This window comes from Harpia harpyja, chromosome Z, assembly GCF_026419915.1.
Source record: "Harpia harpyja isolate bHarHar1 chromosome Z, bHarHar1 primary haplotype, whole genome shotgun sequence".
NCBI lineage: Eukaryota > Metazoa > Chordata > Aves > Accipitriformes > Accipitridae > Harpia > Harpia harpyja.
Genome location: NC_068969.1, coordinates 22,562,349 through 22,586,544, shown reverse-complemented (window position 1 = coordinate 22,586,544; position 24,196 = coordinate 22,562,349). Strand labels below are relative to the sequence as shown.

General features: G+C 42.8%; 1 protein-coding gene and 1 long non-coding RNA gene across 5 annotated transcripts; one reads left to right on the top strand and one right to left on the bottom strand.

Moving 5' to 3' along the window:
* Positions 1-861: 861 nt before the first annotated feature.
* IL5RA (interleukin 5 receptor subunit alpha) lies at positions 862-21,835 on the top strand. Of its 4 annotated transcripts, none has more exons than XM_052778708.1 (12): positions 862-1,262; positions 2,363-2,454; positions 4,318-4,473; positions 5,819-5,964; positions 6,559-6,697; positions 7,224-7,356; positions 7,434-7,624; positions 8,611-8,756; positions 9,400-9,535; positions 12,752-12,848; positions 17,750-17,831; positions 19,779-21,835. In XM_052778708.1, the coding sequence occupies exons 3-12, from the start codon at positions 4,365-4,367 to the stop codon at positions 19,869-19,871; spliced, it is 1,272 nt and encodes a 423-aa protein (XP_052634668.1). In that variant the 5' UTR covers positions 862-1,262; positions 2,363-2,454; positions 4,318-4,364; the 3' UTR covers positions 19,872-21,835. The 4 variants fall into 4 exon arrangements, with proteins under 4 accessions (XP_052634668.1, XP_052634667.1, XP_052634669.1 ...); XM_052778707.1 differs by having other exon boundaries at positions 2,363-2,481; XM_052778709.1 differs by lacking the exon at positions 2,363-2,454.
* LOC128137603 (uncharacterized) lies at positions 2,419-7,075 on the bottom strand. Its single transcript, XR_008233752.1, has 3 exons — positions 7,039-7,075; positions 6,580-6,751; positions 2,419-2,566 (listed from the first exon to the last, which is right to left on the bottom strand). It is a non-coding gene; the product is annotated as an uncharacterized LOC128137603 (long non-coding RNA).
* Positions 21,836-24,196: the final 2,361 nt, after the last annotated feature.

The window sequence follows — 24,196 nt, the reverse complement described above, 5'->3', positions numbered from 1 at the left end:
TGGAAGCCTTAACATGTTACATTTCTGCACAAGTCTTCCCTTAACTTGTTTCCTCACTGGTACTTTTTAGGCTCTGGTAGTATCCTTTGCTGTGTACTGCCTTCTTTTCATCTGCTCCAGGGCTTGCTTAAGTGCAGTATCTGAGCTGGACGCGGTGTGTGTGAGTGGAGGCTTTATCAGCGCTGTGCAGAGCGGAAGGATTACTTCATGTGTCTTGCAGAGGACACTTGCTTTTCGGTGGCCTGGGGTGCCTTTTTCACAAGTGCATGGCATTGTTTCTTTCTCTTCAGTTTATGACCCTCCAAAACCCCAGATCCTTTTCTTCGGAACAGATACCTAATCAGTTGATAATTGATTATTTATAGCTAGTAATTTACAGTTGATAATGCCTAAATGCAGTTGAGAGCTTGTCCATATTGAACTGCACCCAATTTCTACCTGTTTGTCAAGAACTTTTTTAATTCTAGTCTTAGCCTCCAAAGCACTTGCCTCTCCCAGCTTGTGTCACCTGCATATTTAATAGGCTTCTCTGTACTTGCAGTCCAGGTTGTTAATGAATGTAAGTCATTAGCCTTCTTATCCTTCCTATAACTCCATTACATATAGCCCCACTTTCTGCAGGGTCTTCTCTGGGCCCTTGGGTTGGTTTCAGCTGCTTGTCCTGCTTGTGAGCCTGTGTCATCCGATCCTATGGATCACAGCTCAAAGCTCTCAGCACGAGGTTAGGAAGCTGGTCTTGCTCTGGTACTGGTAATTTCTCAAAGTAAGACTGAAGTCCACGTGGCTGTATGGCAAAAGCATTGGACAAGATGGTATAAAACCACTGGACGAAACCTGCACAGTTTTTCCAGCAATGTTTGGATTTGGTTTTCTAGGGGAAGAACAAATTGGGGTATCAGCAGTGGTCTGTCGGTAGCTGGCTATAGGTTATTTCTTTGCAGTCAGTCATTAAACATTTCTGCTCTTGAAAAGTTATTAGAGAATTATCAGACTATGGTATATAATTAACCCTCAATAAATAAAGTAGAACCATTTCTGGGCTAAACTGTGTGCTTGTATGGAGCCTTCCATCCTGTGGTTAAATCTGTAGTTCCCTTTTTCAATGCATGCTTGTCTAACTTATCATCTGCCATCATTTCTGAAGTACCTATCACATTTGTACTTGAAAGACAGCAGTTATAAAAGAAACCCACAGGGAGATGACCCAGAGGACGTTTGAACAAACAGAGCAGACTCTTCACAGAACTTTTGAGACTCTGCAGGTAATCTCCTGGGATATCTGTTGTGGTTTGTTTTTGTCTTGTTGTGCTTTGTTTGAAGACTGCAAAGGTCCTGCTTTTCAAATTTGGCTTTGCCTTATGCTGAAAAATGCATCTGGAATCTGCTTCTGACCAGTGGCTTGTGAGATAGTGGGACATGTCAGCTATAAGTAAGAAAATCATTACCTTTTAGAGGCTGTTTTCTATGGTTTGGATTTCTACTGTCCTTTAAGAAGGAGTGTACCCTTTTCAAAGGGAATATATCCTTTACCTTCTGCTTATTACTTTTTACCATATGTAACCAAAACACAAAGTCATTAAGGTTTTTATTTGTCCTGAGAACTTACTATATCTGTTTTTGTGAGGAGTGTAATCCTCTGGTAGATTTCTAGTTAACATCTTTACTTGAATACACTTATTTTGATTCTCTTTTCAGTAATTTCTCACGTGAAACACATAGGGTATCACAGACTGCAAAGCATTCTTATAGGTTGTGGTCTTAGCTACATAAATAGCTCTTCCAAAAGCTGTACTTTCAATCTTAGTCTGATAGCGAGAAAAAGAAAAACAGCATTTTTGAAAACAAGGCAGGAAAAGATAAACTGAAAAGAAGCACAGGGATAATAATTGAAAACTAATCTGCATTACAGTAACATTCTGTATCCAGTTTCAAATCAGTAAACTGCTGCTCAGAAAATGTTAGGTCTCTGTCTAATACCCACATGCTTTTAGACAGCAGAAGTACCTTTGAAGAGTTGATCTTTAGGATCTTTTTAAAAGCATAGGGAAAAGAATGCGCCCAGAAAGAATCAGAATCCTTACTTTTTGAGGACAAAGTAAAAACAAAATCTATAGGTAGCCAAACCCACTTTAAGTAAGCTCAAGAGAGCCAGGTTTTTAGTTGTGCTAAATGCCAGAGCAGTCCTGAAACCAACGTACTGACATTACTCAAGTTAGTAGATGTGAATCCTAAGCAGTTGTAAAACATGAGGCTTTTTAAGGACTTTTTTTTTTTTTTTTAATAATGTACTGAAGTGATTGCTTTTTTAAAAATAAAAGCGAGTGCTCTTAACAGTGCAACTAATGAAGCTTCTTTCCCAAAGTCTTGTAGTTGTACCTGATAAAGCTTTGACTGCAGCTGGGGAAGCACAACCTGTCCCTCCATCTCTCTTCTGTGCAAGTGGAATGCCCTTTGGTGGGTTCTCACGTCTTTCTCACCGAGGTACTTGGTTCACATTACAAGAGTGTAATCTACTTGAAACTGCTTCTTAGCTGCTGGATTTGATTGTAGGTAGTTGGTGGGAGAGCTGCAATGAACGTAATGGGTAATGTTAATAGGTAGGAATGCAGATATGCACACATGCATAAAAGCACATGCATACATCTGCGCAGTTCAGAGGGGTGTTCTTGGCAGAGTGGTGGGGTTATTGCTTGCATGAAAATGAGAAGCTAGTTTTTATTTTCAGGGACTTGAAGTTGATAAATTTTTACTTTTAAATAGAGAAGACAAGTTACTAGTGTATTTAATAGTCTCATCAGGTAAATGAAACAATGTTTTTTGAAGTAGGAAAGAAAGCCTGATGCCAGTAATTTGTACAAAAGCACATTGGAAATGTGTGTCATGTTCTAGCAGTTTTTTAAATTAGTTTTTATCAGATATAGCAGTATAGGTGTGGCAGAGATTAGGTGCCATTGTAAACTTGTGTTCAGTCCACATAATGACCTCCAGAATAACATAACCTTGTGAAGCAGAGATTTGCATGGTGTTCAAGTGAGAAAATCCAAAAGAACAGACTTTTCATGAATGGTAATGCAATAGGAAATAGTCTTGGAGGCATTGTGTAGGCATAAATGTACAGTGTGAATAATAATTACCTGATTGTTTGTGATTCATATACATTTTGGAACAACCAAAATGTCTGGCCAAAATGTCTTTCAATAACCCAACATACAGAAGAGCAAACCCTGGCTCCCCAGGAATAATCCGTTAGCAAATTCCAGAGGTTCAGTTAGCCTTGTGCACACTTTGGCTAGCAGAATAGCAGATACATACAAAATATGAATATAGATAATGAGTTGACTTGGACATTAAGAAACACACTGTATTGTAGATTATGTGTCATTTTAATGAACTCAGCATTCATACACCATTTTGAAAAATAGTTACTGTATAGCAGAAGTACTCCAACTGTGATCAATTGGAGTGCTTCCAGTCCCTGTGTTATTTATTGGAGGTTCAGGGAGAACTGATGGGTTAAAGGCGCTTTCTCTGCTCATTACCATCTGAAAATATTATGTTTTCCATACAAGCAATTGCTGTAGTGCCCCAGGGAAGTAGTGCGATTGGGCTGGGAGAGCGTATTTCTCTTCGGTAAGAACATTTTGGAAAGCTGCTGTTCTGTATTTCCATGTTGTTTATATTAGGTTATACATGAATGATTACACACAGATTTTTTTTCTCCCAGTACTTCATGAAACAATCTGTAGGAAGCATAAGAACATGCTGGTTTTAAGCATTAAAAATAGGCATTCATTTAAATTAGAAACAAACAAAATAGTTTCTCTTACACCCAATAATTAACACTGGAGAATTAGCCTTGAGGTGAGCACTGAGACTGCTTTAGCAAGCTTTATTGAAATAGAAACTAGAAAGTAAATTCCAGTAAGTAGCCATTTTATATATAGTGACAGCTAAAAATACAGTTATTTCTGTTCTTGGAGTAAATGGGACTCCACTAAAAGCCCATATATGTGAACCCGACTCACTCTTCCCCATGGAGAGATGCTCTAATTCCGTGACTGCTGCTCTGAACGTCCACACATGACGGTGTTTGAAACCAGTAGCTTTTTCAAAGAGAGCTGGCAAAAGCAAAGGGGGCAAAATGAAATATTGTTGGTGGTACTTATATTAAATTTAGCTATGACAAGATGCATTTTCCTGCAAGGAAAGGAGAAGAATCTATCCCCTGCAAGGTAGCAGTTTCATTCCTTTGATCATGTGGGTATGCCATGCTCCATGGTTTGTGTGCTTAACACTTGGGATTGTGTTCATTTTTAGCTATCATCAGCCTCTGTAAAATGGTGACGAGGGACATATGCTGATACATGGCCGTTCTCATTTACCATCTAAAGATTATGGCCAGCATGATGATTGTTTTTCTGATCCTCCTTTGGACAACAAACTTGGTTCAGCCAAACACACCTCAAGCTGCAGGTAAGGCATTTTCCTTCTACCAGTGTGTAGCTTTAGCACCAGTGGGTGACCAAGGCCCCTTTAAGCGTTGGTCAAAGGCACTATTCTACACACGAATAAAAGAGTCCATGGCATGCCATGAGTACAGGACCACAGATGACCATGCTGTGTTAACATGCTTCCTGGGACAGTTGTATCCTGTCTCAGATTGCTCCCAGCCAGTGCCTGAAGACTGTTTTGCTTTGAGAAGGAAGAACCATGAGGCATGTAGACGCAAGCTGTGCCATGTCACATGTCCTCTGGGCAAGCAGTTCTTGGCCTGGTTTATTAAACAATTTAATCCAGCCGGAGCAAAGGCATTATTCCAGAGAGCCATTTTCGTTCCAGGAACAAAACTGCAGTTAGCTGCAGAAACACGACAACACAAAGCGTTGCTGGCATAATCCTGGTGTATCAACAGCCTTAATGGTGACATTTTTTGTGGGCATCTCAACAAGGAACTTTTTAAGGGAACCAGTTCAGGGTGGTTTGTGTTGAGGTTTTCTGAGCCTTCATGAGGCAGTTTTCCTAATGCAAGGTGCATGCTTGAAAATTGAACTAGTGGGCATCAAAGGTTGAAATCACAGGAGAAGAGAAGTGGGGACTGACATCCCTCAGCTGCCTTGGAGATGGTAATTAAGGGGGGACAGGCTCTGAAGAACTCTAGAAATGGCAGGGAGTAGATTGATTATTTCATTGCCTTGCTATTTATATGCTAACATTTTCCCCCAGCATGAGATCTTCCTCATTTCCATATGAGCCCCAGGAATCTCTCTTGCCCTGTCATTTTAAATTATCATTCCCATCCTTCTATGTTTTCTTCCATTTGTGCTTAATTCCTCTGTTCATCATTTTGTTTCTTCTCTTGCATGTAACTTCTTCTGGCTGTCAGCCTTCTCTTAGACAGCCACCACGTTATGCTCGTCTGCAAGCTTATGCGGGTGAGAATTGTTTGTATGGTTGATCACTTGATCAGCCCTGTTTCAGTACAGATGCCCAGTGTCAATGTGGCTATGAGGATCAAGTTGAAAAACCTGAACCTAATTAACAAGCCAAATGTAATATATCATTGTGATTTTCAAGTTGAAACTGTTGTAAAATTCATTTTTTAAGCTAAGTTTTAAGTAAACTCTTATGTGATGAAGTTTTGGTTGTTATTTAAAGGTATTTTTCAAATACTAGAAACATTTTATAAGAAGCTGTTGAGGGAATATAATATTGAAATGAAATTATTTGCTTGTATTGCTCATTGCTTGTAAACAGCTATTGCTCTAAACAATTCACTGGATTACTATGTTATGAATATTTTTGTTCTTCTCCCTTACAGTTCAGGTTTTCCCACCTGTTAACTTCACCCTTACAGTCTCTGCATTAGCACAAGTACTTTTACATTGGAAACCAAACCCTAATCAAGAACAAAAAAACTACACTATTAGATATGATGTGAAAATCCTAAGCCCTGTGCCTGAAGAGGTAAGATAAAAGTCCAGTATCCTAAGAAGGTTAAATTCCTGTTGAGTTAAACATGTTGCACCAAACCAGGGTGCAGTAGGCGTGATATGTCTCTTGAGCGATTGGCATATTGAATCACTTATTCTCTTACATCATAAACGTATACTTTAAGCACTGGAGAGATTCCCTTTCAGCTATGCTTATGGCTACAGCTCTGCTGGGACAAGGGTTAGTCTGGGAATTGGTAATCTCTGCAGCGTTCATCTTGTGGGGAAGCTGGATACTGGTTTTAAGTGATATTGCTCCCCTTTCAAGTCAGCTCACTTTTAATTCACATTAATGCCAGGGTATCATTAAAGTGTCAGACCATGTTTCATCACCGCTGTGTTCTATAGACAAATTTTTTGTAAGATAAGGGTCCTGCTGTCTTAAACGAGAAACCTTGCACACTTCTTGTGTGCATTATTTGTACTCTCTAGCTTTATACACTTAATATAACCAGCTAAGCTAGCTGGCTGGTTTGCCTCTTTGCAAAGACTGAAGCAGTCTTTGCAGGTCCCATAATTCAGCTTGCATCACACGTGATGCTTATTTGATTTTTTTTTTTATTTCAAGTATGATACAAAGAAGACTCACAGTATCCGAACGGCTGCACTTCACAACGGTTTCTCCGCACACATTCGGACATTACTTCTCCATAATGACCTTCTGATGAGAAGTGACTGGGTGAAGGAAAAACTCCCGCCTCCGCCAGGTAAGAAGAAATGCAGGGGAGGTCTGAATTTTGTGTTCTGCCCTGGTCTGTGGACTAGATATCAAAAGGTGACAGGTTTAATACTTGAAAAATACAGCATTTTCCCCTCTACCTGCTATGCTGATCTTACAAAACAATTTAGTCCAGGACTTTCTCTACTGCTGTGGAGCCTGGACTACAGTCTGGAGGTGCAGAACATGGATAACCCATATAAAATTTTCTAAAAATTCCTTGCTAAGGCGAAGATAACTTACTTTTATACACTCTAGGCTATTAAAAGGTCATGTGGCCTTGGCGTACATGAAATATGTAATGGTGCTGTGTGGTACAGCTTTACTTACGCTGTTTGGGAGTCTTCATCCATCCATAACTGATAGAGACCTGTGTGATAAGGAAGAGAATAGGATACAATAGACATAGATATAACGGACCACAGACTGTAATCAAAATGTTTTAGCAACATGAATTTCTTATGACTTTTGTAATAAGATTTTTCTTTCTGCTTTATAATTCCTTGATTCTCTAGGTGCTCCAGAGACATCTGTCACTAATTTGTCCTGTGTTACTCGTATCACCATTTCTAGTACTGTTTCTCTCCATTGCACTTGGCTTCCTGGCCAAGGGGCACCAGAAGATACCAAGTACTTTCTATTTTACAGGTTGGTGTTTTCTCCCATTTTAGTCAGCAATGGATTTCTTTAAAAGAGCATCATGTCTCACAAGTATTTTAATTTAGGTATGAGACATACACTGAAGAATGTCAAGATTATATCAAAGACAAGTGGAACAGGAATACTGAGTGCAGATTTTCAGTGACTCAAATTGATCCTGAAGAGGTTGACAATCTCGTTGTAATCCACATTAATGGGTCTAGCAAGTATGCTGCAATCAAACCTTTTCAGCAGTTATTTAACCAAAATGCCATTGGTGAGTAGAAATACTTTTTTTTTTTTTTTTTAATTTAAAAATGTCTAGCAGGATTGTCAAAAGATTTGTGAGAGAATATTACTGGATTGACTGGTTCTTGATGCAGGTGAAAGTATGTGCTGGTTTTGCATAGACAACTTAATGAAATTGGAAGAGATAAAACAGAAATGGAAGGTTTTAACTAACTTTGATTTTAGTATTACAGAAAGGCAAAAATAAAAAGCTAGAAAATACAATTAGTTATTCTGTTTGTTAGCCAAAGCATTATTTCCAATATTCATTTTCAACTGATTTAGTCAATATACCTTCAGGTACAGTTTTTACTACCTTTTATTTTACAGCCTTTCTTTAAAAGGAAGAAGATGCATGATTTCAAGATAACCATGTCCTTTTAAAGAAAGGCATTAGACTGTTGAATAAAAGGTAGTATCAGCCATGACTGTCTATCACCTTTCACCCACCCAGATAATTTCTTTTCCTTCATTAGTTCCATGCCTTTCACTTTTTTGTAAACAGGTGACATTTCCCTTTTTTCATGGCTTCACTAAGAAAAAACAGTTGACATACTTTCTTCTTAGAAATCATCCCCATAATAGCTGCTGATCCATTCTTTTGAATTTGTTCCAGTTTTCAGTAACTTTCCTGGTTACATCTGTGGTTTTTTTTTTCCTGAAAAGAAGTTTTTCTAACTGTTCTATCATTATTGTCATCCTTTTGTGAAAATTAATTTGATAAATCATCTCGCCCCCCCCCCAGTAATCTAGTTTTCCAAAACTTTAAGTGGAGTTTTAAAATTGTTTTACCTTAACTATTGTTTCCAATATAGTTATTCCTCCTAAATCCTTATCTTTTCTGTCCAAAATGTGAAATAAATTCAAGGATTGTAGGTCTTACTTGGAAACACTATCAGGTTATAAAATGCTCCAATTGTTAGTATTTAAACTTTGCTCTATAAATAACTTACCAGTACAGTTTTCTTTTTGTAGAGAAGGTGAATGTTCCCAGAAATGTCACTGTATTCTTAGAGCAAAATGATCTCCTGGCCACATGGGAGAAGCCAATTTCTCCTTTCCCTAAAGAATGTTTTGAATACGAATTTTACCTCTTCAACTTGAAGTCAGGTAACAAGCAGGTAATTGCTTCTCTGATGCCCAAGTATTACATAGCATTCCTGTCTCTGAGCTGACTGTCCTAGATGATAGCTAGAATTTGCCTTTATGCAACCTGGTGAAAAAGTCTTCGTATTCGTGGATATGTTACAAATTTTAAAACATTCAAAATAAAACCTGCTATTAGTATATTTTTGAAACTATGGACTTTCAGTGAAAGTTGTCCTGTTTGTGACTAGGGTTCAGCAGAGCCAACGTCTCATCAGTTTTCATATTTTTCTTCTTTTTCTGGATGTCATTTATGTCTGCAACAAACTATCCCCAAGAGAAGTAGGAAAGCAGAAGGATAAAAATTGGAGTTATTCAGTTTTATGCATCTGGGTTCAGAACAGTAGGAGGATGAACAATTCTGAAAATCCAGCATTAATTGTCTTAAGGAAGAATGCAAAAATAAGGCATCTTTCAAGAATTTGCCCTGAAATATTGGCATATTATGAGAGAAAATACACCTATAGAAGTAGAGATCTTACTTCAAAGACAAAGCCAGATGCTCACTGTTAATCTAGAAAAAGAGTTTTTAAAAAAAGATAAACATGATTAAAATTTGTTTTCTGAATTGTTTAGTCTTAAGTAATCTATAACAGTACAATATTGTTTTCCTAACAGATATTGAAAATATCCTCAAACGACTTCAGATTACGGATTGATGTTACCAGCAGGTATTCAATACAAATAAGAGCTAATCATCACATATGTTGTACAAGAGGATTTTGGAGTGACTGGAGTGAAGTTATTTATGTTGGTAAGAATGACATGCTTCTGTCTTCTAGTGAATATTATTACATTGCTGGAAAGCAAATGCTGCCTAATCATGAGCATGCACAACACCACGTAATTTTAACAGAAGCCAGGAAAATAGGCATTTGAAGAAAGAAACTGACTTCTTAATGCCGAGGGGAGTTAAATCTGTGTTCCATTAAAAATTAAAAAAAAACCTCTCAAGCAAACTTTTGGACATATGGGGGGATGTTTAGACAGTGTTTTGTTTTTACGTGCTTAAGTTTTGAGAAACTGCTTTAAACTAGCTTAAGGCCTAAGTTCTAGGTAAGGCCTTTCGGTTGCATTACTTCCTTTAATTTTTACACGAGTTTCCCTGGCATGCATTGTGATGTTCATGCTGGAAATTAATATGAGTGATCATGTGAACTATTACTTTACTGGAGCTATCTGAACTCTTAAATGTTGGGGGGAAAAAAGAGCATGCTTTTAGCATCTTTGGAACATGATAATTTGCCCCACTTTGTTCTGTATTTCCTGCTTGCTGAACATGTTTTTCTGAAAATAACAGTTTCTTTATCACGGCATGTTATCAACTGTTTCTTCTTTGACATCCTCCTTTGCTCTTATCTTTTGAGTTTCTTAACTTCCTGGTTTTCACTAAAAAAAAAAAAAGTCCCTAACACTCTCCTGTTTACTACACTTTTCCCTCTTACATCTATTTGCTAGTGAATGCGATTAAATCTGCTGGTGTTTTGCTGCCTTACTCTTAATACATCCCCTTGACCTTCCCACCTGGCTCCATGGTGCTGACAAGCCCTTGGGAGGAAAAGCTCAGCAACCTGACCACTCACCCGGGGCAGGGGGGATGACCAAACATCTCATTATTTAAGAAAACCGGGCCTGTTTATTAGCCTCATGCACCTATCCGGGAAATATTTGGATGAGGCCAACTTTAAGACCAGTAGACCTCTTCTGACCTCATACCCTGAGAAAAACACTGGCCTAGATTGTCCATCCTGTAGCAGCAATCCTCCAACTTTGTTAAAAACTGAAACACAATTCTGGTTTCTTTCCTTGGGCTGTGGTGGTGTTTAGAAGCATTACAGTCAAACAAAGCTAGATAAAAATCATCAGTGCAGCCAAGTGGGCTGGACACCGTCATTAACTACGTGTGGCAGCCTGATACAAATCAAATCTGTGAAGCTGTAGGTACATGTGAACAGCCACTGCCAGGGTGCACAGTTTAAAAGACACACAGGTCAAGTTCTGGGCTGAGAAGTACCTCACAGCACGTTTGTGCTATCCCGATTCTGCTTTCCCAGCAAGGCTGAAAGATTTGAGGGTCCCTCTCTGTGAGCCGGAGCACTTTTGGAGCTGTCTCTGCTGCACAGCATGACGATGACTGAGGAACCTGGAAACATCGCCCATACGGATGCCTCTACTCATGCACTACACATATCAAATATGGAAAATTCATTCTGATGGTAAAAAGAAAAAAAAAAGTTAGTCTTCCATAAAAATTTACTTAAATCTCAAAATATCCAAGGACAGGTCCACTTACTTCAGTTTTCCTTATGAAAAGGGGTTTTTAGAGGCTTGTTGCAGTGCACTGACACAATCCATGTTATTGCATAAGTCGCTGGGTTTCAGTACGTACTTCAGCCGGTCTCGTTAGCGTTGCTGTTGCTCTGTGGCTCTGAGGAAGTTTCATCTGTTCCCTCCCTTTCACGTAGTACGTGGACACCTCTCACTGGGCAGGTGCGTGTGCTTGTGCTGGTTCGCAGTGGTGTTGGTGTGCGGGGCTGGGCTGGTACCGCCGGGCACGTCTCGGAGAGAAGCCGGAGGAGGATCGTGCCGGGCAGGACCCCACAGCCACAGCACGGCCTCTGCAACTGCTGCTTCTCCCACGCCTTTACTCCGAGTTGCAGTGAGACCGTGTTGCCTGATCCTGCCTTTTTGGGGCCATTGCCAACTGATGTAAGATGGAAGAGACTTAGGACTTGCCATTTGTGGTTTGGAAAACAGAGACACTTCCCAGCCTGCATGCTGGGATGCTTAAAATTGGTTTATGGGACTTAACCATTTTCCACAGTTTGCTGCCCCAGTCATCCTCAAGACTTATGTGAAGCATAACTCATTGACAGTTACATCCTAAATCTTATTTTCTTCAAAGACAAGTGGTAACCCTGAAGACAAAATAAACCATCCTAACCCATTTGTAATTGCAAGGTTGACTGTGTACCCCCGTCGGGGTGGTACGGAGGCGCAGGACGGATCACCCGGGCCGGCTCATGGTGTCATCCACACGCTGCTCTCAGGGACTGCCATGCAACTGCAGCCGTCAGCGGAGACAGCAGGCTCAGCTCTTCATTTCTCAGAAACAAATCTGGCCACAATTGAATATTGTTTTGTCTACAGCACCAATAAACCCAACGCTCCTGCTGCTGGCCGATTTATGTCCTTTCAATTACCTGGTAATGGCAGTGCTGGCACCTTGATGCATAGGACAGGCAGTTATCGTAAGCACACACGGACTCGGCAGCCTTTTGAAAATGCAGTTCAGTGTAAATGTCTCTGTTATATAGCATAATGTGGCACAAAATAATGGTCGTGGTCACTGAGCACTGCCTTTTCAAAACAGAAACATTGACCTTGATAGAAATACCTGTGTCTGCTCACAGGCAGAGGCAGCAGGAAAATTCTTCCTGAGGAAATGTATCAGCAACCAGTTCACAAGAAAAATGGGGGATTTCAATGTCTTTTTTACAGGCAAGTTTAGGAAGCCAGAGAAATCCAGTTCCTGGCTAGAAAGGAGTAATAGAAGCGAAGAATGGTTTAATGGAAAGCAAACATTTTGAGCCTGAGATCAGTAAACAGTGCCTTTGCTGAGTACCAGTCGTGTGCTCGCTGCACGGCACCGTGTGTGTCAGGACAGCAGCTAACGGACCGTATTGTCCTTCTGGTGGGCCTGGCTCCTCATGCTTCTCAGCCTGTTCTCTCCTTCATGTCAAAATGAAAGAAATTTATTGTTGAAATTAGAAAGTCAGTTTCATGGAAATTGTTCTTGAAGCTCTGCGTTTCATTTCTAATTCTAGATACCAACTCTTCATTGTTTGCATGTTAATTTGTGATCTGAATATAATCACATAAAACAGCTGATGAAATCTTTTGGAAGAGTGTGTTTAAAATAATCTGCACTAAAATAATATATTTAATTTCTTTTTTTCTTGAAATTCAGGGCAAAACAAACTGGAGAATCCCGTAGCCTGGATTCTCGCTGTGCTTTGTGTATTCACGTGCTGCACATTCCTGCTTGTTGCTATAATATGCAAAATGTAAGTATCATCATCTTCTTTTTAATTCTTTTCTTTTTAAGAAAGGGCACTGAATTTAGTATTCAAGCATAATTATACAAAGCAAAAGTACTGAAAAGTAATAATCAGCCTCAATTACCAACAATAACATTCAGCAAAATTGTTGGAGTAAGAGGGTTATTCAATGTAATCTTAAATGACAAAACCGTATACTGAGTGAGGTGAATTTGCTAAAAATCTTTTTGTCCTTATCTCGTTTCTTCACTTAAATGGATCTGGTCGGGTCAATGATTTCCCAGGGAGGACTCTATCTTTAACCCTGGTGAAAGCTGCGGCGAGCAGCTTTCATGGCTAAAATGTACAGACCAATATTCTCTCAGTCTCGTCCAGCTCAGCCTGTAGACATACTTTCTATATTGGGCCCTGGGCATGTAGTCTGAATTTCAGCTGACATCAGAGTGTAGTACATGCTCTGAAGAGGTAAAAATTCAGTGCTTTTGTGCTTGCTGCTCCTTTTGATCTCTTAACAGCAAGTGCACTGAACTATTGTTTGCTTTGAGTTTCTGAACTATTTGTTTAGTTTATTTTTAATTACTACAGAGGTTATGGATGCCATGTAGTAAAAACACATGACATATAGCCAAACTTCCCAAAAATGTGCTGTGAAGAAACCCAGATACACTTTGGATTACACTTTGGATTTCTGTAGCTGTGACTAGTCAAATCATAAGTGATGACTTAAAGGATCAATGTAATTACAAGCTTCTCCCCTGAAACATACATCAAGCAGCAATTATCAGTCCACAATAAACACAGCTCCCAGTAATGTAAGTGCTGTCCTTGACTCTGCTAATTTCTTATTAATTTCTTTAATGCCTTTTAATTTATTGGTCATCCTGATGTGTCCTTGGCTATTTTCCTTCCCATACCACATTTCCTTTATCAAATAAAGGTCTTGTCTATAGGAATGTTACATTAGAGTAACTGTTATTTACTCTCCCTAAAGTGTCTGGTGTCTATGATAACCTGTTCTTAAGTCAATTTAATTACCATAGCAGGTCTCAATAAGCAATCCTTTTTGGAACAAGATAGATTAGCTCCCCAGAGAGTTTATTCATGTTGTGCTTTGTATGCACTTGTTCCCAACTATGCAGCCTTGTTGTATTGGTGGAAATCCCCAAACTCACATTACTGATGATTGACCTGTCTGTACAGCTGTAGGTCCTTCACTGCTCCAGCATCATCTTCATCAGCTCTCTCCTCTCTCTTTGGGAGAGCAAAACACCAACACCAGTTAGTTCCAACACCAGTTAGTAGCAGTCATACTGCTCCATGTTTTCCTGTGGAGTTCTGTGAATATTTGGATATTATGCAGTTACCCCCTGCGGAGATCCTGAAATAGATATAGGGGGAGCAACAGGTATAGGGGAAGACTTCTACTCAAGGACCAGCTTGAAGCTGGTGTGCTAATGCATTTTATGAACTTTAATACATTAGGCAAATTTAAGCTAGCTTTTCCAGGTTCAGCTGCTTGATGCTACATTGGTTGCTTCTAGGAGTCTCTCTCTGCCTGGCTAGTATAGAATTCCCTAGCACCCAAAGTCTCATTACATTCCATCTTTGCCAAAGTGATTAAAATTTTATCTGCTTGCTGCACTGAATTTCACAAAGTTGCTAGCTTTACTCCACCCTTCCCAAGCTGCTTCTTGCTTAGTGTCCTTGCCACCTCTCTAATCCCCCAGCCTGCCCTGGGAGGTGGGAAGTGTAAGAAGATGAAATGGAGTGCTTAGCCTGCTCATTTGTTGTATCTGCAGATATTAAAAAAAGAAAAATAGAACAGGTTCCCTAGATCACAGTTTCATTAGTACTCTCAGTTTCTACTGCTGTTGAAAATTCCTGAAGTGTACCATGCAATTCAAGCCACAGAATCATTTCAAATTTCATACGATTTGAAGCCATTATAAGGAATTTCATTATAGCAAAGAGTTCTATAAATTTTTCTGCGTGCTTCCTGGTGATTGCAGGCATCAGAGATGCAGCCCACCATTTGGGAGAAATGCTACAAGGCAAAGTAGCCCTTTGGGACTGTTTGGATAGTCTTTTCCCTTCAGTTGCTTGCAGCAGCTGATGTGGTTACTGTCTTGATAAAAAGCACAGCTGAATGTTTTCCTAGTTTGCCCTCTGTCTTTATGAGTTAGCATCTTCTGTACTTCCTTGGGCTGTACCTTGGAATAACATTTTCTCCTGGAGGTGAGCCCACAGGAGGATGTAGTTAATAACTTGCTGCCAGCTGCTCTCCGCTTAATTGACATGAGGACAGTCAGTAGCCCTCCATACCCTGAAATCAATGTGGTCATAACGACCTCCGCCAGGTACCCCTCCCTCTTCTGCACCCCACGACCAGCAGTCACCAGCCACCCGCTACAGGGAAGTTGTCTGGAAAATGTCACAGGGAATCTTGGTGGAGGCAAGACACTAGAAAAGGCACTCTAACATACTGTGAAAACAAATATTTCATCAACCTCATCGTAGTGGTTAGAAGAGGGAAAAGAAGAACTTGTTCTCCTACTTACTTCTCTTTATTTATCTTCGGCCTTTTCGTGTCACAGCCTGTGGGAAAAGTGGCAAATTTCAGAAAGACAGACACAGCACAATAACTGGAGGGCCTGAAACACTGAGTTAAGGCACGAGGGTCCCGTGGGGTGTTTCCAAAGCCTGAAGGTCCACGTAGCGCTAATGGAAAGGGCTGTGCTCTAACCCATGTAGAGACAAGCAGGGATAACTGGAACACTTTTTGTGACAAGATATTTAATCACATAACTCCAACTTTTCAGTGTCCTGCAAAAAAGACCAAGACCATTCTGAGGGCACCACTGCCACCACCCCCACCAGCGCCTCACTGCAAAGACTCTTGCACCTGAGGGGCAAGCAGCCCCTACGAACACGAGTGTGCTTCTGCCTCATTTCTGTTGGGCATTTGTGTACCCCTCCTTAAGTGCTTCTATTCCAGAAGCAACATGTAACTTATGCTTTTTGCTGACTCAATAAATAATTTTGATATGGCTCCATCAAAATCTTTTATTGACAAACAGCACAACTAGAAACGCGCCAATTCCAAACAAAACCAAATCTTGTTGGTTACATTGCACAGCAATAGCATAAATCAAAGCCACACTCGGACCTGAAATAAGATGCAGGTGAAACCATGTGGTCTCCAGGGCCTTTGTCCTGAAAGGCTTGGGAGACCCAGTGGAGCGCGGGAGCCGTGAAGACAACAGCGCTTGCAAAGCTAACCTGGGTATGGTCACAAAGACCTAACCCTTGGCAGGAAAGCTGGGAAGAGTAGAGGTGATGCCAGGTGCTGGAGCGTAAATATTGGCACTCATCCCAGTCCCACTCCTGAGTCACGCCAGCAGCCACCTTACTGTCCCGCTCTGCTGGTGGTGACCACACCGCCTGACCTGTCCTCTGCAGCCAGCAATGGTTGGACTGCATTCAGCATTTCAGCAAAGGGGATGCAAATGTCCCCTAAAACCAACTCACTCGCACCCTGCTTTTCCTCCCCATATTCCCACTCCTGGCTGTACACCTCCGTCACAAACCCTCGTCCATGTGCGGCAATGGGGAGATATCCCACAGCTTGCTTGGTCAGGTCTATCGTGTAAGCAGTGGTATGGCCCTTCCCTTTGCCTAATAATTAATTAAGCGTCAATGTCTCCTTCAAGGCAGCAGCAGCTCAGTCAGGAAGGTTTAGCTCCAAACTGATAGTCAGAAAATATTATTCCTCCTCACCTCCCTGGTGAGGAGGAATAATAGGATAAAAGAAAACTTGACAGAACTCAGAAAGCTTTTGGAAGAAGAATAGTCATAAGAACATTAGCATTGAACTAACCAGACATCAGCCAGGAGAACTGTCACAAAATAAACGAGGCAGAGAAACAGATCTGCCCTTGGTCCCAGCAGCTAGGGCTCCAAACCTTGGCCACGTCTCTGCTTCATGGATGTCAGGCTTGCTCCACAGAACAGGCTCCGGATACTAATTCTGGGCTAAATCCTATAATCTTCACTCAGGCCAAGTTCCCATTAAAATCTGGCCCTATTTGGACATCGTGCTATCCAGGGGCAGAGATAGTGAATGCGTTTTGGTGATTGAAATGTGAAGTCTGTACTCTGGGATATATCAAAGATGTGAAAAAGTTCACTCTGCAGCACTTGCTATCACAAAAATACATATGCCTGTATGCTTGAGCCAGACTAAAGAGTGTCAGGCAGGGAAGGAGTATCTCAAAGGGTGTTAGCAGGATGAGTTATTACACTGCTGAGCAGAACCATTTGCTGTCAGTCATCTCTGGTCCCGTTCCTTGCCTCCTCCTTGTTCCCTCGGCACACAATTATTTGCAGTTGCTCTCCCACCACGAGACATGGGCAGATTATGTCCCGAAACCAAAGTCTGAGCAAGAGGCAGCCTGTCTTGAATGTCCAAACAAAGTAGATGACAACGCAGCCCTTGGGAAGAATGCGAGCACGAAGGGGCAGATCAGAGCAATTAATTTCTTTCCAAGACAGGCCTATTGCTGGCTGTTAAAAGCTGCGGCAATGCCCCCTTGGATGGGACCTTCCAGCCCAGCTCTCTGCTGCGGCTGCGATGGGAGAGGCTGATGGGGGAGAGGTGTCCAGAAGTGTCCTGGTAGGAATTGCATACCTGCCCCGTCCTCAGGTGTCCACTGGTGGACCATTATCCATTACTTTCAGCCCTTTTGAACCTGCTGCCGCCGTCAGATGCCGATGACTGAGTGGGGCAGGAGGGCTGGTGGTGCAAGGAGATGTGTCTTCTCGCAGTGCTAAACACGCGCTGCTTGTTGGATACGTCATCCATCAGGAAAAGCAATTCTTTCACATCCCTCCACTACTGTTTTTTGCAGAAACCAAGTATGGAGTAAACTGTTTCCACCAATTCCAACACCCAGCAACAAATACAGAGATCCCTTCCCAAATGACTATGAGGTAAAATAACTTACTTTTTTTTTTTTTTTTTTTTTTTTTGGTTAGAAGGAATGCTTGTGTTTGTATGCTGCTCTTTCCCTTTAAGGCTGTGAGCATATAGCCTGTTACAGGTCAGTTAAAGCCTTTTGACCTCTTAGAATTTCTCATGTCTGTATGAAATGTGGACTACATTGTCAAATGTGTTGTGCAGAACATGCCAAATGGGAAATTTGTGGGTGCTGTTAATGTAACGATACGCACAGCCCTGACTATAACGTGGCGTTAGCCATTGAATTTAGCAATTTGTGAGGCTGTTCTTGCAATCCTAACTGCTGTGGTTGGGTCTCATCTGCCTGTGTGGCCACCTCCTCTGCCGAGGACAGGTCCCAGTCTGCCATAGCTCTGGATCTGGCCTTGTTTGTAGATGAAGTGTTTTGGGGAGGGTTAAAAAAGAACAAAAGGATTAAGTGCTACTGTCGAGTGCTTTTCTAATATGCACCAAATTTCAGGCACACAGTGTGGTACCTACGTCTCTGCCTTTTGTACAGAAATGCAGTGTAGTTGCTCCTTCCACCAAGCACAGCCAGGCAGATAGCTCTGCTTTGGCAGGGACTGGAGGTTTGCTCCTGGAGAGCTGATTTATTTTGTGAAACCTAACAATGGGGAATGTTTTGGTCCTACTGTTAACCTGGTCTTAAGCCTTATTATGTTTGCTGTTACTTCCTGATAAATACATTTGCCTTACAGATAAGATAAAACTCCTCATTGTCTGCTCAAGGGAAGTGCTGCTCAGTAACTTGATTTTAATTTGTCCCCTTAGAACAGGGGTTTGATTTTCTGGGTATTGTTCTTATTCCATAGTCTGGACAAGGAAACAGGCTTAAAAGATTATCATATAATGTTTGTTTTTAATTAAAGTCAGTGGTATAAAATAACATGACTTAGGGTATCACAAATAAGAATATGACAAATAGCAAATATTAACACTGCAGCTAGAAAATGTGGGCTTACAAAGGCCGTTTCACATTCCCAAAACCAGCACTGCCTTGTATTTAGTCATCTCTCTATTTGAAGTGAGCTCGGTGCGGGTAGGCGATACTGGCTGGAGGCTTTCTGCTGGCAGCACGGCCGCAAGGGTGGTGGCACCGTCAGGCAGAGGTGAGGACATGGCCCTGGTGTCTCTGCTGAGATCACCTGGGAGACTGAAACCCCCAGCAGCTGTTTGTTGTGGGCACCGAGTTCCTAAATTCGTAAACAGCGGGGTGAGGTGACGAAAGCCCGGCACAGCGATGGCAGCATGGCCCGTGGGAACCGCGCTCGGCCCCGAGGAGCAGCTCTGCCTCCCGCTGCCCCTGCAGGCTTCCGAGCTGCTGAACCGCTGCTTTCTGCTTCCTTCTGCAGGTCACCCCGTCCCTGCGTGCTTGCTTGCACAACTCTGCTCGGTACCGAGGGGGTGGGATGTGGCCCCACAAGTGGGCTTTGCTGCTGGGTATTCAGAAAAATTTGCAGGCCTTGTAACATGCCCTCCAGCTCCTCCTGGGGTTCTTCATCCTTGGCTAGAGGGGTGTCTGGTGGGCCACCCTGGTCAACTGTGTTGTGCAAAACATGCCAAGTGGGAAATCTGTGGGTGCGGTGGGCTGCTGGCCCGAGGGACAGAGTGATGAGCAGCCCTGTGAGAACTTCAGTGGGAACGTGAACTTTCTGGTAAAATTCTTCTATTGAGCCCAATGCTCTTTCTCAGCTCTTGCCTCATGGAACATTTTGGGTGAATCCCTCTTTAAATGCACCAACTTGAAACACGTTGTTTTGCAAAACATGTTAAGTAAGGGATTCGCAGCATTTGTTTCATAATGAATTTCAACACAGGCTAAAAACGGTATGTCACGACTCCTCTCTTAATTAGAGCAGCCCAACTGATAACACATTTACCTCCCAACTTGTCAGCTAAAAGCAGTGTTTGCTTTCCAGAGAGCACGTACCTACACCAGCGAGACGGACACCGAGTTCAGCAGCTTCGCTGAAGATCTCTACTGCAGCACCCTTGACGACTCTGTCTTCTGAGAGGCTGCGCGGCCCCGGCATGTCACCCAGCATCACCGGAGCGGGCTTCATGTCACCTCTGCTGCAGCGGCGTTTCCAACCAGGGGAGGAGGACTTGCTTCCATGAGGCGCCTTGTGTAATGATAAGCTACTAAAGAAGAAGTCCCAGTTTAAGCAGGATTTAAGTATGCAGTACAAGGGCTGTGTAGGAAAAAAAACATTCTGGAAAAGAGCTAACGGCTTTTTTTCTGGTTGACAGCTTAATCTTTTGGATTTTTGTTTTGTTTTAAATAACTCTGACAACTCAAGCTGCAAAATGCAAAGTGGGACTTGGCATAGCCCTGTGTATGGCAGCAAGGTACCCAGCCGTGGTCCCTGGCAGTGACCAAGGTGGGTCAAATCCTAGGAAAAGAGTAAAACAAGCTGTAGAGCACCCCACTTCTGTCATCCCTGGTGCCGCACAGCTACAGCAAATCCGTCATGAGAATCGGGACCCACACCTGGCCTTCACTGATATATTTTGTAATAAAACAGTGTGAACTCAGCAAATAACCTGAACAACCACCATGGAAATGCAATTCATTGACGAAGGGAGCGTCTGTCTGTGCTGTGTGGGAGCTGTGAGCCATGCAGCCAGACCGCTCCTGCGTGGGGACTGCTTGACAGTGCAACGGCCAGGCCGTGCCTGATGTGGCAGTGTCCATCTTGTACTGCGTAAAGGTACTTACATGTTGCAATTTAAGTAAACATAGCGCCAATTTTGGATGTTGGGAAAAGGCTGTCTCAGGTGCAGGACTTTATAAACCCCCAAAGCCTCTGGATTTTATAGGCTATTTAAGACGAGGTTACTTTGCTTATGCAGCTGACACACAATAAGAGTCTTACTACTTTTGTGCACAAAGCTAGCACCTTGCCTTGCTACTTTTGTACACACAGGTAGCCCATTGCCTTGTTATTTGTGTGCACGCAGCCGGCACCTTGCTGCCACAAGCACAACTCCCAAAATCTCTGGGTTCGTGTGCGTGACAGGTTCTGCAGGTGGCCTGGGGTGCTGCATGGGTTGTGTGCACTGCAGGCCTGCGAAGAGCCACATTTAAACCTACAGTAAATTCACCGCCTAGGAATTGAAAACTATTTGGGGAAATAGCTATGAAACACTGCAGAAAACTGACAGGAGTCAGTCGCCCGCACTCCCCCCGCCCGGACCCTGCTGCGCCAGGCACACAGTGAGAGCTGGGGAGGGGAACAGTCTCCTACTCAGATTTTTCCTGTGGAGTTCTGAGATATTGGTAAAAACGTCTATGCTCATGTGGTTGTGCTGCCATGTGGACAAAGACACTCGACTAACGATACCTCGATGCCTGCTGCCTGCCTCTCCTCGGGTGTCCTGACTGTCCGGCACACAGAGGACTCCTTGCTGTTTATTCCTCTCCTGGTTTGTGGAAGTTTATTTTTTCTTCAGGTTATTTTCTTCCTTCTTGTAAGATTTGTACAGTTTGCGGAAGAAAGGAGGCATTTTTAAGATCTTGGTTTCCTTGGGGCTTAGAAGTCCCCACCTTTTGGCTGTGTGAAGCAGTGGGGCTGCGATGGCCGATGCCTGCGTGGGAATCACGGCAGCCGGGCAAGGCTGCAGTCTGCGTGCTGCGAGACCCCGATTTCAGCATGGAACAAGAGCTTCACCTGTGTTTCTTACGCTCCCCTCTTCTGAACGAGGGAAAGAGCGTCCGGCTGCCCACCCAGGTGCTCACCGGGGGCTGCAGGACGGGGGGAGGCACGGGAGACTCGCGGTCGGCTCATTTTCAGTACAAAGCTCCTTTGCGGGCTCTTGCCTTTGACGTTAGCTGGCAGCATCTGCAAAAGGACAAGAAGAGATCGGTTGTGCTTCCTGGCACAAGAGTAAAGTTTACAGGGGGGAAAAGAAAAAAAAAGAAAAATGGCACAAACTGCTGAAGTTCCTTAATTGCACCTGCAAAACAAAGCACAGCCTGGGAATGCAGAGTTTGAAGTGTACAGTAATTAAAAAAATGCGCCAAGGACTTCTTGGTGCTCTTAAGAGGCTTTCTGAGCTGCAAGGAGCTGGGCTCCTCCTTCGTGTGCAACTTCAGCTGCCATCAGGTAATTTTGAAAATCTAAGCCCAATACTGCAACCTGTTTTTCTTTGCTATCTGTTGTTCCATCTTAAATGAACCGAGTTTGAGACGGCGTCGGTTTCTGTTTGTGCTTTGTTTACTTCCGTTGTGTAATCCACCAAGCGAGTTACCAAATAAACCTGCCTGAAACCACTTGAACAACTCGGGCTTTGACCTCTCTGGCTGCGGACCACGAAGCTCTCTTGTTCTTGTGGAGTTCCTTCTGCTTCCAAGAAACCTCCTGTCCGTCGAGCTGGCCAGAGGTGGGGTTAAGCACATTAACAAAGAATAAAAAGAAAGATTTGACCCAGCACGTAAATTGTTTGGAAAGTGCCTAATGTAATGGAGTTCCCAGGTGCTACAGACTAAAAATAATTATAATAAATGAGCCAGTTCTCATCTGGGTGAAATAGCATGGCTACATCCAAATTAATGCAGCTCATTAATGTAACAATGTTTGTGGCTCAAATGTCTCTCCTGCATGTGATTTTAATGGATCTGAGGTGCCCAGCTTTAACGGTCTAAAATCAGAATTTCATTAGTAAAATCCTAAAAATGAGACCAAAGAGAATTCATTTACTGTAATGTATTTTATGTCATGCCTTCAAGTGGCCCAATAAATAAGATTTCTAAATATAATTTCATTCCCATTAATGGCAAGATATTGCAGAGATTAATGCAATATATTTAAGTCTATTTTGCATTTGAGCTGTACATTTGGCCTGTGTGTGAATGCCCAGCACTTGCTCGTGAAGGCAGCCGCAGCCTCAGGCAGTCGAGGTGTTCCCAGGGCGCATGGGCAGGCAGCTGGGGGGAAAAAAACCACGCTTTTGATTTTCAGTGTCACTAATAAGGATGCGCATGACGGGAAAACAAGAAAATAAAACTGAGCTGGTATAAAGCAGCAGGAGGATCTTAATTTCCCAGCCAGGCCATTGGTCTGGCAGCCCAGCGCTGCCTCGTGCAGGTACGCGGTGGGGAACCTCACCTGCACTCAAGAAGATCCACCTGCGTGGGACGAGGAAAGCAATTCCTGGCAGAGCTGCTGCCTCACCGGCATTACACTCGGAGCAAAGAGTCTTCACTTAAGGCAGCCGGAGGGAAAAGGGAGCACGTTCAGTACATCCCAGGCGATTTGCTCTCGTTGCCACGTGCCGCTCGCAAGCTCTGCAGCGGGGAATGCAAAGAGGACAGGCTGCGCTCGGGGCTGCGTGTCACATTTTGCCGCTCTTCGGCCAGCCCACACCGCCAGTGAAGCGATCTATCCCCAAACTCCTAGATCAGGGTTATGAGTTTTGTGCCCAGAGTGCAGAGAAGTATTTATTCTGACTTTTTTTTTTTTTCTTTAAACCCAGCTACAAACCCCGTGCGTTCCTCCTGCTGCAGCTTTTCCCCGCTGCCTCCGTGAGAGCAGCTTCAGGAGCATCCCCCTGGCTCCCCTCTAGAGACAGCAATTTTAAATTTGGTTTTTAAAAACTGAATTGTGTTACCGGGCCATTTTGTTTTCAAGCTTCATTGACTGCAAAGCTCAATATTGGTCCTCTGAAACACAGAGCACAATCACGACTCCTGCGCTGCCACCCCTAAAAATCAGAATTAGAAATGCAGGTTTGGTGGATTTAGCGATTTCAAGCAGTGCTCCCCTAAATCCTCCGAAATCCACAAGGATAACCAGCAAAGCGGTGCTGTACCTGGAGGGGGGTTTGCTCTGGGCACAGGGTCAGCGATGCTCCGCTCTCCTGCGCTGCCCGCGGCTCCTGTGTGGAGCTGCTGCTGCCCACCCGCTCCCAGACAGCTCCGATGGCCGTGGTCAGAGAGATGGTCATGAGGAGGGGGAATGCCAGTTTGGTCTTTTCAGTTGGTTTTTCCCTTTCTTTTTCAGTCTGAGCTTCCCCAGCTGTAGAGGCTCCGCTCCGAGAGCGCCAGCCTGCACGAGCTTGGAAAGGTCATGACTCCACATAAATAGACATTATCAGCCCAAATTCACACACACAGATTTATTTTTTTGTCAGTTCTGGAAGCAGAATTAGACCAGCGATGTATAAATAGATCTTTTTTTTTTCTGCCTTCACAAAGTTTTGACTTAAACCAACCCTTCTTTTGTATCTTCACATCAGTGACAATCTCAGCAGGTGCTGAGATTTCACTATTGCCATGGTGAAATTTGTCACTGGGTAGAATGAAACATGGAGGAAAAATGCTCCTAGAAGACAGGTA